The following is a 16,622-nucleotide window of genomic DNA, read 5'->3' on the forward strand; positions in this document are numbered from 1 at the left end:
TAACTGATGTCTTGTAAAGTTTATTGATGCAACTGATCAAAATTAAGCTTATTATCTATTATAAATTCTATTGTTCATTTTAAACAAAGAATTTGATTGTACTTTTGCACTGTTATTAATTTTTACAGGAAGGGAACATAACATATGAGTATTTTCATTCTACTTTTCTCGTAATAGTTGGAAATTAGAGTCAAGCATTTCAGCATCTCTTCTCAACAGAAAATATGCTGATATGAAATCAGTACATGGCACATTGAATCTTAAAGTGCCAGATGAAATAGAATGATTTTCTTCTTTACAGCTATAAACGAGTTCTTCTCACAAGTGCCATGAAGGTCATTGATGATCAACAGTCTGATATTATAGTAAAGAAGAAGGCACTATTGAAAGAAATTACAGCCATGGTTGTGAAGTGAGTATGGTTGTAGTTTTGTAGTGAAGTGTTATTGTGATATGGAAATTCTGTGTCAAGAAACAAATATGTTTCTGCATAATTTTAATTTCAGGTTGACTAATGCAATCAATACCAGAGGAAAGCAGCTGGTTCTCCAGCTCTGTGAAGTCTGTGATGCCAAACAGAGAACACTGAAAGAGAAGAAAGTTTCTTTAGAGCAGTCATCCAATCTCACTGTTCATTATATTGATTTCATTAACAATAAACTGAACAAAGGCAGTGACATGGCTTTACACATCACCTTCAGAAGATCAAGAGTATAAGAGTTGATATTTCAGATCGTGAAGTACCAGTCAGAATTTCAGTGGCTATGGACAAATTGAACGATCTGATTAAAGGTAAAGTAAAGATGAGGGAATATATGTTGTTAAAAGAACAAGTAAAATAGTTTGAAGGGAAGGAGCCTGAAATTACAGTTATTGATGACAAGAATGTAGAAAATAGATTGCTTCGCTTTGTTACGAAAACAGATACTGCTTCTTTCTCTGTACTCGTGGCTAACTGGCCCACCATTGTTTTGTTCCTTGAAGTTGTACTTATGAAGTGTTATTGTATTACATATTTGTGTATTCTTGTATTGTTCTACTTTTCTAGTAATATTTGGAAATTAGGGTCAAGCATTTCAGCATCTCTCAAAGAGGGAAATATAATTAGTGAAGAAGAGAAAATATTATAAAGATGGGCAGAATATTTTGAGGAACTGTTAAATACGATAGAAGTTTCCCCAAGATATATGACGGCACAGCCCTTAGTAAATCCCCCCTTCAGTTGAAGAAGGAAGGATTGAATATGGGGTTAAGCATAAATGAAAATAAATCTAAATATATGAAAATGGCACCTACTCAAATTAACAGACCGCTACAGAATCTATCAATATAAGATCATAATTTTGAGGCCGTTAGAGAATTTACTTATCTAGGAGTTACTATAAACAACGGAAATAAAATAGATAATGAAATAGCAAGAAGACTAATGGCTGGAGATTGTACCTACTTCTCTCACATCCAACTGTTTAAATCAAACATATTATCCAAAACAACTACAGTAAAACTATATAAAACACTTGTACGGCCAGTAGTTACCTATGGGTCAGAAACTTGGACTGTAAGAGTAGCAGATGAAAACTCCTTGTGTGTGTTTGAAAGGAAGATCATCAGGAGGATTTATGGTCCTATACACTCTCAAGGGAACTGGAGAATAAGAACTAACAGGGAAATCAACTTAATTATAGGACATGAAGACATTGTGAATTTTATCAAGTCAATGAGAATAAGATGGTTGGGGCATGTTCAGCGAATGAGTAATGACAGGATGCCAAAGATGATTTTAAATGCCAAAATGGAAGGTGACAGAAAAAGAGGACACCCAAGGAAAAGATGGATAAATGATGTAGAACAAGATCTCAGGAAGTTAGGGACACATAATTGGAAGTCAATGTTGGGGATCGTCAGCAATGGAGGGCTGTTGTGAGGGAAGCTAAGGTCCATCCAGGACTGTAGAGCTGGAGATCATCATCATCATTTCAGCATCTCTTCTCAACAGAAAATATGCTGATATGAAATCAGTACATGGCACGTTGAATCTTAAAGTGCCAGTCTCCCACATCAAAGAATTTTCAACATCCCTGGTTAAAGCCTTAAAACATAACTGCTACCCGACATAATTCCACATAGTCCACTTCTTACACTTTCAACAATTTCTATGTACAGATAATGTTACACCACAATGAAGGGGCCAGTCAAAGGAAGATCACTACACCAACACATCATGAGACTTCTGTAGGATAAGAATATTTGTTATGTGAGTGTATGCAGTAATATAAAGGAATTCCTATTTAATTTATTATTTGCATAGATTCCCAAGGTTCTATCCACCTACTGTTCAGAAACACCAGCTATAGTTAACTACAGTGTCATTTATGTTTATTGCCCACACATGCAGTTTTGTTTATCACTGGGAGTGACATCTTCAGTATGTTGCAACGTTCCCATTCCACTACCACTGGGAGCATACAGTTCATGTCATTCAGACATGATTCGACGATATTTCTTCTGGGGAGGTAAGTCAGTCTCATCATCCGAAGGCAATGTAGAGTCATATGCATATGTTGGCAGCCACTTCTCCAACAGATGATCAAAGAATTCTTCAAGTGTTCTCGCATCTTGATATATCTGACTATCTTTCTGTAAGTGAAAGAGAGTTATTTACAATAAGTTCATAAGTACACCCTGTACATCAAGCAATGATGACTTCCAACTTTAATGGTGATATAATTCAAATCTCTGTGGTTACATGGCACATCATATCTTTTGTACAATACTAGTAGGATCAGCATACAACCACCCTTTTATTTACAAATAGCATTCAACTGGGATCTAAACAAATGTCTGCAAGTTACCTCTAAAGTAACTATGAATAATACATTTCCCTGTGTGAAAATAACTGCCAAGAACTACACAGTGAAAGAAAACTATGGAGCATAGCAACTGGTAGCTAGACACAGATGACACAGCTTTATGGTAATTAATACAAACCATAAGGCTGAGAATCCTTAACAGAGTTACTATAGCAGAAGTTATAATTACTTAAGTATAACACACACAGTCCCCACTTAATGGTACCTGCACCTTGTCGTGGTGGTGGGGCTTGAGTACCTCAGTGATCCCAAGAGCTATGCTGGCGGTAGCATAGCCTCCCTAGCCAGATTGGTCGAGGGGGAGAGGTCAGATTAAGATAGGTATCCTGATCCTCCAGGTTGGGGGTTGGTCGCAAGGCTAACAACCTTACACCGTAAAAAGGAAGATGTTTCGAAACCTCGATCAAAGCCTCGGACAGACAGACCTAACAGACCAAATGGAAGAGGTGAATTGAGGAGGCCATGGACCGAATATGGACCGAAGAGCCATGGAAGAAGATAACACACACAGTCATACAGACACTCTTTCAAGGTATGTTTACATTGGGGTTTTTTTGTATAGAATTTGTGTTCTACAGATGTTCTGAATTGTCTGCTGAAGAACAGTTCTCTGACATAAAGATGTGTTCCTAGTTGTCATACGTTAGTATAAAACAAAATTTTCTACTATCGCTCACTGGGTGACATGATACGAGATGGTGGTGATGATGTTAAAAATATGATATGCTGACATGAGTGTCTTGCACTGGAACTTACCAGATTAAAAACATATGCATTCTTGAAAATGAGACGGATATCACTAACAAGTTCCTGCAAACTGATGTAATCGTTAACATCCAATTTCCTTCGGACCATGTCCAATGACATTGGTTTCTTTATCTTCTCATGGTATTCTGTCACCTGAAAGTTTTGCAAAATGCTGTTTCAGTTACTACCAAACATGCTGCTTTCTTTTATTTTCTGTGGTGCATTAATGAACCTATACACAAAACAATATCAAAAAAGTCCAGGAACAACAAAGAAATTGCTTTGACAATTCAGATATACACATGGTGTGATAAAAATATTTCTAGACTGGTTGCAAGGAGACACTACCATAGCACAGAAGTTTTCCGCTAGTGGTGGTAAAATACTTTTTAAAAGTATTGATATACTTTGTCAAGACTTCTCATAGCAAATTGGATACATAAGAAGGGGGAAGAGAGACAAAGCACCAGAGATCTTATGTAGACAACTTTTGAGTGGCAAATTCTTACTGTACACAAATGACAACACTCAAAATAAATCTAACTGCTACATTTTAACAGAAATACATACAGACAGAACAAATGTACAGGCACTTTTATAATATTTAACTGATGACAATGACAAAATTCTCTAATTAGAATATCCAATCATGCCTGGAGAATGAGGGTTAAGAAAAAACATGCATTTTGTCTCAACACTAAACATAAGTTTTAATAAAACAAAGTGCTATTTGAATGCCTTGTTACAGTAGAATAACTAATTACCTACACGCTCATAAATGCATCCCAGAAATGGAAGTTACAAACTGAAAACTAAAGACATGGGCATAATATGAGATCAACATCAGCAATGACGGCAAAACATAATTATAAGTAACACATGATTTGAAAATTAAGAAGTTAATTAGTTAATCATACAATTCAGACACTACCTCGGGTCCAACGGTCTCCCTGAAGTGCAGACTTGGTTCATATTGGCAGTATAATTCTAGGACAATTCTCTCCGCCAGCTTCTGGTCACGGCTGCTCAAACCTCGACCCCTCCGTTCTGCCGCTGGGCTGGGAGGAGCATCAATTATTTCCTTAAGGTTGGTACACAGCAGACACTGCCACGTTTCACTTTCCCTGCCAATCAGATGTCATGCACACTGAAGGATGCTGCCCAAAAATTCAACAGATATTAAAATAAAAATGAAAGGTCTCAATAAAAAAATTGGGAGAAACCAAAATAAAATAAAAGACATGCATGTATAGTAACCTTAGTACGGTTCCTTGGCTTATATCATTAATGTATGTGTCACTGAGAAGATAAGCAACCCTTTTCAGAGTTGGGACATAACCAGTTCACACAAAACAGAACATGTTGAAGAATGCCATATTAACCTCATGCACACAGAACTACCAGTCTGAATGCAAAAGGATATCTGTTCCGTAAAAGATACTACAATGAACTTCACATGTAGCAAGACAACATTTGCCTGAATAATCACTACCAATAATTACAGTGCACCAGACATTTCCCATGTGTCATTATAACAAGAATGGTGAAAACATGTACTGCTAACAACTTAATTGATGCTTATTTATTTATTAATGCTATGTTGCACCAAGTAAGAAGGGATTATGCTCATGACTGGAATTAGACAGTAAAGTCTACTAAAAGGTACCAACATGAAATTTACTCCATGGTGAGACTGAGTAAAATCGTGAAGAATCTGTCACAATACCCATTAACTCAGCTGTGCCTCAGACTGGGTATGTCCAGAGTATAAATACAGACAAAGCTTAAACATTGTACAAATATTTTCTACTGTAATGGCACACACATATTTTCAAAATTAATTCTTTATAATTTCTGTACTTGCTTTGATGCTCATTATTAGAGAAACAGACAAATTGCTTCAGAGGTAAAAAATAGCACCAATATGACACTGTATAATACATGAATGCTTTTTCATAATGTTTTGTAAGTATGCACTTCATGCAAAGAACATGTAAAATACTGTAAAAATGATGCCTCCTTATTTCAGCAAATAATCATATCATATTTCAGTTTCCAGTGGAATACTCAATATGCAACATGCATTTTACCTGCGTAGTTCATACTTTAAATACTTCCAAATAGTGGCACTCTGTATTAGTTATTATGCAGAGAAAAGATTTAGCCAGCATTCTACTGCTTTAACTTCATCTTCCTAAAACTGCAGTACAGATCAGTCTGAACAGTAATATTATTCACGCAAATGCAAACTACTATACTCTAACAAAACAATGACTTAAAACAAAACAGCATTCATGCTAGCCTCTTCAAGAATTAAAAGCTTAAATTATAATTTCACAGTGATTTGCTTACTTTGTAAGGCATGCACATAATGAAACCAATACAAGCTCCGAGTAAAAATTCAGTTATGTAAACAGTAACACAGGTACACAGAAACTGAGTTCAGTATTCAATTTCTTGCAGAATGTATCAATATTGTGCTTCTGAACATCTGTAGTTGCAGCAAAAAAAATAAATCCATACTTACTTTACGGTAATCATAAATAGTTTAACTGAGGATGGCATAATAAAAAGAGTTACTTTCAGTTAGGACATGATCAAAAAAACACATTTTTGTATGCACTGACAGTTACTGTAGAAAATCTATATGAGTAGTCTACACAATTAACATTTTCTAAAATCAAAACGCTCAACACACATACACAGGTACTCTGCTAAAACACAGTCCGCTGAGTTTACGTGACCCTCCCAAATAAACGGCAATCTTCCAAAAACTGTCACACAGACAGCCAAATGTGTGGCTTCAAGACAGGGCCCCATTATAAAGATTTTGGTGCTATCAGGGATCACCAATACATTGTCATTAACAAGATTACATATATTTATTAATATGTACAGTATCATCTCTCCATAACTGGGAACGGTAAAAAGCTGAAAGACTTACTCTGGAATGGCTTTGAGTTTTGGAATGTGGCAGTATGTATGAAACACTTTTGGACACTTGTCACAGCATACCAACTCTCCCCCATCCATGCAAACTGCACACCAGTCCTCATTGGGATCATCTTTCTGTGTCTCCCCTCCATTCTTGGCGTGTTCTGAAGAACAAATAATACTAGATGAGATTTGAATATCTAACAACAATAAAAATGTCACTTGGGGTCTTCTAGATTGTGATGCTATGTACACTCCAGGAAACCCGGAGGATGGCAAATATATGTTCCACCAAAAAGTTGGTAACTATTTGAAAGAGCATATGGAATTACAACACAGTGGACCACACGTGATTAATTATAATGCCAAACGCTGGCACAGAAAAAATCATCAGTTCCAGGTGCTTTCTTTTGTGACTGTTCGAAAGCAACACTTTGAGGTAACCCCATACTAATGCATTACACACATTCAATGCTCACCATCTATAAGCATTGAACCAGGATGTGGCAGAGACAAGTGGGAAGGACCAGGGCTCTCATCAAGCCCTGTTGAACTGTCCACTAAAGGTGAATCACCAGCCCCCAAGGTTTTCTGGCCTTCTGGAACCACTTCAATTCCATTACGATCCAACTTCGCTATGGTTGCCATCAGATCATTAACAGATTCCTAGGAATAACAAGTAACATTGTAACATCTGGAAAATGTAGTTTCCATTAATAAATGTTTTGTACATTCATGAAAAATTATAAAGTTTTAACTCTACCTGACAAAATTTATCAAGACTCTTTTCTGGGTCCTCAACTCTCGCTTGGCTTGGACTTGGAGTTTTGGGTACAGATGAGGTCACATGTCCACCAGGCATTTTAATTAAAGCATCTCCAGCCATGCTGGTTGCAGGAGCAGGAGCTGGTGCTGCCCTCTGCACTGACTGTTGCTGTTGCTGTGGTACTTGTTTAAGAGTTATCTTAAAAGACTCATCCAAAGGAAGTGCTTGGGGTGGGGGACGGGATGAACCATGATGTTGTGAGGAAGTGTTAAGTAGTATGCCTGTTCCATTTACCATACCACCTGACTGCTGAGGGATGTGCCACTGCACGCCTCCTCCTTGATGCATAGGTGGTGGCAGTTGCTGAGGTAGCTGGTTTGAACTGTGAGGGCTTTGTACCCTGGCATGAAGGACAGGCCTCATGCCAGGGTTGCTGAACATTACAGCATGAGGTGATATTCTTGCCTGTTGCTGCTGCTGGAGTTGGAATAACTGTTGCTGATGTGAATTTACTGAATGTTGATTTGGGTGCTGAATGGTGTGCTGGCTAGGATGAGGGTTTGAATAGCGGGACATGGAGGATGGACCTAGGCCAATGGGATACTGCTGCACTCCTGAGGGTGACCGGTATGCCACAACATTGTTCATTTGCTGGGGCTGGCCAGAAAGACTAACACGGATGACTTGACCACTTGCAGTGTTGTACATGCCGTGAGGGTTGTTGTGGTGAGAAAGAAGTCCACGAAGGTTTGTATTCATTCCATCGGCTCCAATGGTTTGTGGATGAGTGGAAGAAGTCACCTGTTGATGATGCAGCATGCCTAATTGTTGAATCTGCATTATAAAAGAGCAGGAAGATGGAGGCACACACACATACGTGCATGCACACATATACAAGAGCTGAAGTGTGAAATGAGAATTGCTTAAATTTGTTGAAGTTTCCACAGCAGAGAATTACAGCTGAAATTTAGAATTATGGAGCTGTATTATTGTACAAAAAAGCTTTCTGGTGAAGATATGGAATGAGTTCATGTACAGATATAAAACTAACATAATCTGATGTTTTCTATTGGACAAAATTATCTAGTCTACGACGCACTTCTTCTACAATCGATTCACAGCTCAGCTCTTTCCGCAATAACGAAAGCAGATTGTTGACGGCAGTAATGTAACACAACAATGCCGAGTAAACAGATGACATTTCTTACGTAACATATCGAAGCACGCAAGCTAACCATTGTTGTCAGTCTATATTTACACATTGATAATAAGGATCTTACAAGTTTTCCTTTCACATTTTTGCCGAATGACCCTTCCGTATAGACGTATTTATGTTAAAATAATACTAGTAAAAAACACACCATTACAGGGGCCAGAACAGCTAAAAAAATTCATAAATGATCACAAGATTTTAAGAATAAAATTCTTAAGTTCCACTCTACCATATGCAACATAAAAAGAAACAAGCTAGTCCTATCAGCTACTATTAAACAGCAGGTGAGAAAGAAAGGGAAAATTAAAGAAAATTAATCTGTAACAGAAGACTACAAACAGTCATACCACAGCAAAGATGCAAAGCATATTCACAGACACACACACATACAGCAAAAAGAAAAATACAAGAAATTTTACCAAATCAAATACAAAACAATTTTTTAAATGTGCTTCATTTTAAGCACCTTTCCAAGTTTGAACTGCACATGAGGCAACATTTGTACAATAATGATTTAATTATAATATTTCCATAATGCATAAATTTCATTCTTATGAAATACCAATTGTAGAAATACCTCTACTGTTAACAGCAGCATAATGTGTGAAAAATTAATAATATCTTATTTTATACAGTGAAACCTCTATCCATCGTTCCCAGAACTATCGTTTTCCCGGATGCATCGTCCGTTTTGTTCGGTCCCGAATACATCCCATATAAAATAATGTTACATTTTCCCGCTTCTATCGTTCCTCGAACTATCGTTTTATCGCATCGATCGTTCAAAAATCTTAGTCCCGGCCCACAATTTTCCCGCAATGATCGTTTCTGAGAAATTAAAATGCTGAGTTTTGAGATAAATTAATACCGAAAGACGCATAATGTTTTTGGAATACACAGTAGCGGTAACCTGTTATGTCGCCCAACCAGCACAGATTCTTTTGGAATGAGGGGTCAGCAGTGCAGGGGCAATAGTTGGAGTGAATGGCGGTGCTCATTGTCAGAAATTGTATGAGTTTAATTAGGGTGCACTCATATTTCGTTCCAGCGATGCCAGATGGCATGTGCAGTGTGAATTTCTTCACAAATGCTTTTATTATAAGTACAAAGGAAAGGCGGGCGACACTTTTCATTCTTCTGGTTCATCTCGTTTCCAGTGGTTCAGTGCCTTCTACAGCTACGTTTCGTTGAGTTCGGCAGTAACAGTATTTCCATTCTTCCTGTTATTGTTCGCGAAAGGGGCTGGAGTGGTGAGGAAGACGACGAATGCGAGCCCGAAGCTGTGCCGAGTTTTGCCGAAGCACATGCTGCATTGACGAAAGTGAAGTCGTTCTTTTATGCGCGTAATATTAGTGAACATGACGAGGAAAACATTTTGAACGTGAAAAGTGCTCTGTTTGGTCTAAAACGTAAAGTTTCGACAAACCAGTTGTCCATTAAAGACTTTTTTGGTAAAAAGAAGTAACTTTGAAATAGAAACATTGTTTTTTTTAAAAATTTTAATGCTTTCCCGCATCTATCGTTTTCCCGCATTCATCGTTTTTATTTCCCACCCCCGCCGAAAACGATGCATCGAGGTTTCACTGTATTTGTCAAGATAAACAATATTTACTATGTACAGCTTACTACATCTTTCTTCCTGTGATTACTTCCATGTGCAATGAAATGAACTGACATTCTGAAGTAACACATATGGGAAATAGTATTATACATAATTTTGTTTTAATACAGGGTTTTCTTCCATGACACAAGGTTCTCCTTCAGCAGCTCAAGAAATGACCCTATCTTATGGAACATAAAGGCAAATGTGTCAACATTTACGTTCACCAATAATGATACAGTGACCAACCCATTCCTTACTAGCATTGCAAATGAAATTGTACAGGACAAGTATTAGGAATCGCCTGTTCTCGAGACAAACAAGCATATCTATCAAGAGCTCACCTGCTGTGGTTGCTGTTGCTGCACAGAACCAGGATTTCCATGCCGGAGTATATTCAAGTTACGGGATACCTGAACACCGACCAAACAGCTGGCAGAAGGCGTCTGCAACTGGTGCTGTTGTTGTGGCTGATGAGTGGACTGCTGGTGAGGTGACTGTTGGTGCGGAGAAGCCCGGCTGTTTGGTTGTTGCTGAAGATGTGGCGATACCCTGTTTGGCTGTAAGGAGGGAGTTCCTTGTCCCTGCTGCAGGACAAGACCAGGAATTTGTGCCCCAGAATGGTGGGGATGAGAGTGAGAACTGCGTTGCTGCTGCTGCTGCTGCTGCTGTTGTTGTTGTTGTTGCTGCTGCTGCTGCTGCTGCTGTTGTTGTTGTTGAGGCTGTTGTTGTTGATGATGAGGATATGGTGGAGGTGGGTGACCTGAGGCTATGGCAACACCAGGAGATGTGTATACGCGGCCATCGACAACAATACCACCAATATTTGACACAACTGAAATGTAATAAAAATTTACATATAAAAGACAAGAATACGCAAATATTTAATACAATAACACTTCATAAGTACAACTTCAAGGAACAAAACAATGGTGGGCCAGTTAGCCACGAGTACAGATAAAGAAGCAGTATCTGTTTTCATGACAAAGTGAAGCAATCTATTTTCTACATTCTTGTCATCAATAACTGTCATTTCAGGCTCCTTCCCTTCAAACTATTTTACTTGTTCTTTTAACAACATATATTCCCTCATCTTTACTTTACCTTTAATGAGATCGTTCAATTTGTCCATAGCTACTGAAATTCTGACTGGTATTTCAGGATTTGGAATATCAGCTCTTCTACTCTTGATCCTCTGAAGGTGGTGTGTAACAGTCCTACATAAAAATAATAAACACATAATTACTAAAAGCTCTTATAACTGGCAAAATTTATTACTTTTTGAAGAATTGGGCTTTGTAGGTTCAAAACAATTATAACTAATCTGTAATTTACTCTATAAAATTATTATTATTGACCTGAAACTTTCTTCAACAAATAGTTCAGGTTGCAAGAAATATTATGTTGAATACAAAGTTGAAGGTCCACTTGTTCAGATTTTATGATTTTACAGTATAACAATCACACAAAATTTAGACACCCATGAAACAGATCAAATTTCACATTCTCATGGCAACTTGTGTGAAGATGGTTGTCTTCTGAGACATTAGCACGATGATGGTCCTCTGAAACATGTCAGTATCTACCAGACTACATGGTACAACACCCCAGAAGATAGTAATCTTCATATTTATAACAAATTACTATATAAATTCCATATTTCTGGTTACTCACAACCACACTCACCATGACAGGTTGTATTTTTTTAACTTAACAAATATATCTATACATATAGCAAATTACAATATACCTTTTGCTGTAAAGTAAAGCCATGTCACTGCCTTTGTTCAGTGCACTGTTAACGAAATCAATACAATGATCAGTAAGATTGGATAACTGCTCTAAAGCAACTTTCTTCTCTTTCAGAGTTCTCTGTTTGGCATCACAGACTTCATTGAGCTGGAGAACCAGCTGCTTTCCTCTGGTATTGATTGCATTAGTCAACCTGAAATTAAAATTATGCAGAAACATATTTGTTTCTTGACACAGAATTTCCATAACACAATAACACTTCACTACAAAACTACAACCATACTCACTTCACAACCATGGCTGTAATTTCTTTCACCAGTGCCTTCTTCTTTTCTACAATAAGAGACTGTCGATCATCAATGACCTTCATGGCACTTGTGAGGAGAACTCGTTTATAGCTGTAAAGAAGAAAATCATTCTACTTCATCTGGCACTTTAAGATTCAATGTGCCATGTACTGATTTCATATCAGCATATTTTCTGTTGAGAAGAGATGCTGAAATGCTTGACCCTAATTTCCAACTATTACTAGAAAAGTAGAATGAAAATACTCATATGTTATGCTCCCTTCCTGTAAAAATTAATAACAGTGCAAAAGTACAATCAAATTCTTTGTTTAAAATGAACAACAGAATTTATAATAAATAATAAGCTTAATTTTGATCAGTTGCATCAATAAACTTTACAAGACATCAGTTACAACTTACTCAACACAACTTCCCAACTTCTATTACAGAGAAAAAAGTAAGTGTGCTGCCATACAAAAATTTTATCTGAAGTGTTTGGTTACTAATATTCGTAACATCAACACTTTTCAACAATTTTATTTTTAATTATTAAAATAATAAATTCCTCAAAAAGTTACAGATTTGTTCTATAACAACAGACTGGCTGTAAGTAAAATGGCTGCTGGCTGGCATCAAGCATCATATTATTCATTTAATAGTCACTGACATCAATTATGTATCTATTTTCACCATACCAATTTCCAGCAAAATATTCAGCATTGCACTTTCAAATACTAACAACATGCATCAACTACATTATCAAAAAATAATAGGCTGTCTTCTGGGTTATATTACTGTGTAGTCTGGTAGAAGTTTACCAATTCACGCTCACAATAGAGGCGACAAAAACCTCTGAAACGTTAACAAACTTGTACCAGACTACACTGTGCTACCACCCAGAAGACTGCCAAATTTGTAGTCACTGTTGTGAGAGCCACAAATCCTACTCAATAATTACCTTACTTCCGATAAAAGCCCACTTATCATATTCTTTGTTTCCTCTGCTATCTCATGGATAAATTTGTACTTATGGTCACGGTGGTCAGTAAGCTGACAGTCCCGACATGTAAGCTTATCGCAGGTTTCACAAAAGAGGGAAAGACTTTCCTGAAATATAGCAAAACAATAAAAGTTGTAACTGAACTTGATGAAACAACTACAAATTATGCATTCAGAAAAACAAAATTACTTTTACAATATGCCGAATTAACCCCAGCAACTTCTTTCTCAGAAAATATAACTAAAAATATTGAAGCTGACAGTTGCAATTTCAGAACAGTTTTGGTTGTAGAAACATTGTCAGATGTCACTTACAGGGTTCATCTTATTTCTCAGGACACAGAAAAGGTAAAAACACATACAAACAGAAGTAAAAATGTCACATCCATCAGTCCTTAAAACTGAAACAAATATATAATAAACGCATTTCTTGTTTACCTGCCGATGAACGGAGCAATAAAGATTCTTGGGCACACTATTACTTGCAGAAGCATGGTTTTCTTGTTCTGCCTCCTCTTTTGGTTTTATTGTATGTTCCTTTGTAATTTTAAGCCTTTGATGTGCCTATTTGAGAAAGAACAAAGACATTAAAATGGTGAGGACTGTGGTCTTCTGGATGATATTGTGTAGTCTTGTAGGCAGAAACCAACATTTTGAAGAGAAACAATGGTAACTACCTACTACATGGCATTACTACCCAGAAGACCACATTTCACACTTTAACTGAGTTAAAAAACCGCAAATTAAAACATTAAAGTAAGGAGTTCAAGATTTTATTTCCCAAATGCATAGATGGTTTTCAAATAATGTGACAACAGTGACTGGTCTGTATGAACAAACGCTATCAAATGTTAACAACAATAATTGTTGTTAACATTGATAGCTTAATTATTAACAAAATAAAGTCAAATCCGGTTTTTACAGTCACTGTCACTTAAAGCTACAAAACCTTTCAAAGCCATTATCAGGGTCACAGCTCATAACCTGATAATGTAACATGGATTTTGTCCATATTGTGTGACCTTGCAGGTAAAGGGAAAGTGTGATAAATCCTCTAATTGAAAATCCCAAAGCATGGTCCACAGACCACCAGTGGCCTGTGTGTTTCTTTCAGGTGGTCCAAAGAACAAACTAGGTTAAAAAGAATTATGAACAAATTATTAAAAATACATAAACATCATACAGAAATGCTAAGATATTAAGATGCATATTTATACCCCATCTAATTTAATGTTTAAATTTTAATGTACATTCCAGAGATACATATAAAAAATACAGAATATATGTACTTCGTCACAAAACACTATGCGTTACTAACTTACTTGAACACAACCGTCACAAATGTATTCTGCACAATCAACACACCAACTGGTAGCAACAGCATTCTCAACTTGACAGCTTGTACACTTTAGGTCATTTGTCTTCGGTTCATTCTGCACACTCTCTGCCTCACTACCAACTTCAAGCAGAAACTGGTTTTCAATTATATTCTTTGAACGACAGTGTACTCGGCAAACTGTACATATGATTACATTGTTTTCTGAAACAGCAGAACATCAAAATAAAAGTTAATACACAGCCAATCATAATATAACCATGAATAATGAAGATGAAACAAGACATGGCTTGGTAAATAATCAACACACAGGAGCTGGGAGATTGTTGTCTTCTGTGTCATTGCGCTGCTTAGTCTGGTAGAAGTTTACTGATATTTCAGTGGTGCTTGCTGCCTCCATCACCACTGCCCTGATGATTCAGGCAGCATGTAATTTTATACTTATGAAAGCAGCTTAATATGATATTCTTAGAAATGGATGTTGATGCTGTTTTGGGCATGGTGAAATTCTGTCTGTTTGTTAAGTATAATGTTGAACTGATGGGTAACTGTTGATGGTGTAACTGCATACAATTTGGTCCATTGCAGTATACTTAGTTTCTAGGAAATGTTCTGGAACTGTGTTGTATTTATACATATTCTATGAATGTAATAGACTGAGATCTGACTTATCCTACACCCTTCTGTCTAGGATCTATTTGATGCGAGCATGTCTAACCATCAGTCCATCAATCCATCCATCTACATAAAAGGGAGATGACACAAAGATAGACTATGCTTCCCATGATGCATACTTAACCCTTCTGATGCCAAAATTCACCTAAATAATATTTAATGGTTCAGTGTGTACTGCAAAGGTAACACAGCTCTTCATCATCACAAATATCAATGCTATTTAAAAAAATAATACCTGTTTCCTTCACAAAATCCATAAATATAAAATGCAGGGTAACTAACAGGTAAAGCAGTTGGTACATAGTTACCATTTGACTATAAAGGGTTAATAGATGGTATTATTACATTAGTGTTTTACTCTAAATCAGTAAGGTTCACACAGACACTGTAAGAGACATAAAACATGTATCTTATGAATCATGTACCTCTTAATCAAGAAACATTTGATGTCAGTATTTAGTGAGATGCACTAAAAATGTAGGCCTATTCAGTTCATCAGTAATAATTTATGGACCTTTAAACAAATTGAAAGCAAATGGAATATAGTTATATATAACATTAGCAAAATCAAAAGATAGGCATATACCTATATTTACTTTTGGCCCTTAAAGTAAGTTATTATCATGCAGACAAAGGATATGACACTCACCAACAACTTCTCCATCCAGCTGATTTTGCTCAGCCAATTTAGATGACACACAAGGAGTACAAGCAGTGTGCAGACACTCCAACAGTTTTGGATTGTCCCCAGCAGCAAGTGTATGTTGGCAAAATATACATTTAACAAAGTTCCAAGGGTTATTTGGCGGTTCATCCCCTGTTGTGGGGCTTGGAGCAGCATCCTCACTCACTTCGTTCTCTGCTCTCTCCACATGTTGTTCACTGTTTTCAACCGCAGTTTCATCAACTTCTTGTTTAACTACTGGTTGGGGTGGAGGTGGCTCTTGTCTCTCCTCTGTTTCCATATTTGAGGGTCCCCGTATTTTTAATATGAATATGTAATTCGCATACGTGCAAAAGTAAACGAATTCAAGACATGGCAAAAGAAATGTATTCAGAAGCTTAAATGAGACTGCATTTTCAAAATATCGAACACAAACTGTTCTCTTTGCCGATAGAACATTAAATTTAAGTTTATGTACAAAAGTGAAGTGCTCCGGCCATTACAATACATGGGCTTTCCAAAATTTCAAGCGAAAACTCGGCTTCACGAACGTCAAAATTTCGACTCACCCAGCGCGCGAAATAAAAATGTATTAATGCTTTATTCATTTGAAATCTACGGCTACGAGCCTCTTGACATCACACGCAAAACAGATATAGGAGAATACAAGTTTCCAGCCAAAAACGATGATGACAGTATCGCCGCCAAAAAACTACATCTCAGCTTAATTCCCAAACGGATATTCGATTCGAAATGTCTTCCATTTGTATCGCTCATCC

At 36.9% G+C, this 16,622-nt stretch overlaps 1 protein-coding gene across 2 annotated transcripts; it reads right to left on the bottom strand.

Annotated features, from left to right (window-relative positions):
* Positions 1 to 2,273: 2,273 nt before the first annotated feature.
* On the bottom strand, positions 2,274 to 16,604 carry LOC110837732 (E3 ubiquitin-protein ligase TRIM33-like). 2 transcript variants are annotated; one of them, XM_087347628.1, is made up of 14 exons: positions 15,829 to 16,604; positions 14,491 to 14,708; positions 13,607 to 13,732; positions 13,128 to 13,276; positions 12,170 to 12,280; positions 11,881 to 12,075; positions 11,235 to 11,347; positions 10,475 to 10,965; positions 7,315 to 8,118; positions 7,031 to 7,217; positions 6,562 to 6,715; positions 4,549 to 4,741; positions 3,627 to 3,770; positions 2,274 to 2,637 (listed from the first exon to the last, which is right to left on the bottom strand). In XM_087347628.1, the coding sequence occupies exons 1-14, from the start codon at positions 16,142 to 16,144 to the stop codon at positions 2,476 to 2,478; spliced, it is 3,363 nt and encodes a 1,120-aa protein (XP_087203754.1). In that variant the 5' UTR covers positions 16,145 to 16,604; the 3' UTR covers positions 2,274 to 2,475. The 2 variants fall into 2 exon arrangements, with proteins under 2 accessions (XP_087203754.1, XP_021935868.2); XM_022080176.2 differs by having other exon boundaries at positions 7,315 to 8,151.
* Positions 16,605 to 16,622: the final 18 nt, after the last annotated feature.

The sequence above is a fragment of the Zootermopsis nevadensis genome, unplaced genomic scaffold (genome assembly GCF_977971745.1).
Source record: "Zootermopsis nevadensis isolate Lab colony 2312 unplaced genomic scaffold, Znev_1.0 Znev_ptg000012l, whole genome shotgun sequence".
Taxonomy (NCBI): Eukaryota; Metazoa; Arthropoda; class Insecta; order Blattodea; family Termopsidae; genus Zootermopsis; species Zootermopsis nevadensis.

Excerpts from the sequence above, each read along its gene's own strand:
- LOC110837732 (XM_022080176.2), bottom strand. The coding sequence starts at position 16,144 with ATGGAAACAGAGGAGAGACAAGAGCCACCTCCACCCCAACCAGTAGTT. Across the intron at positions 7,218-7,314 it reads GTCTTGATAAATTTTGTCAG|GAATCTGTTAATGATCTGAT; the intron begins GTAGAGTTAAAA and ends TGTTATTCCTAG. Across the intron at positions 6,716-7,030 it reads TGGTTCAATGCTTATAGATG|AACACGCCAAGAATGGAGGG; the intron begins GTGAGCATTGAA and ends TTTGTTCTTCAG.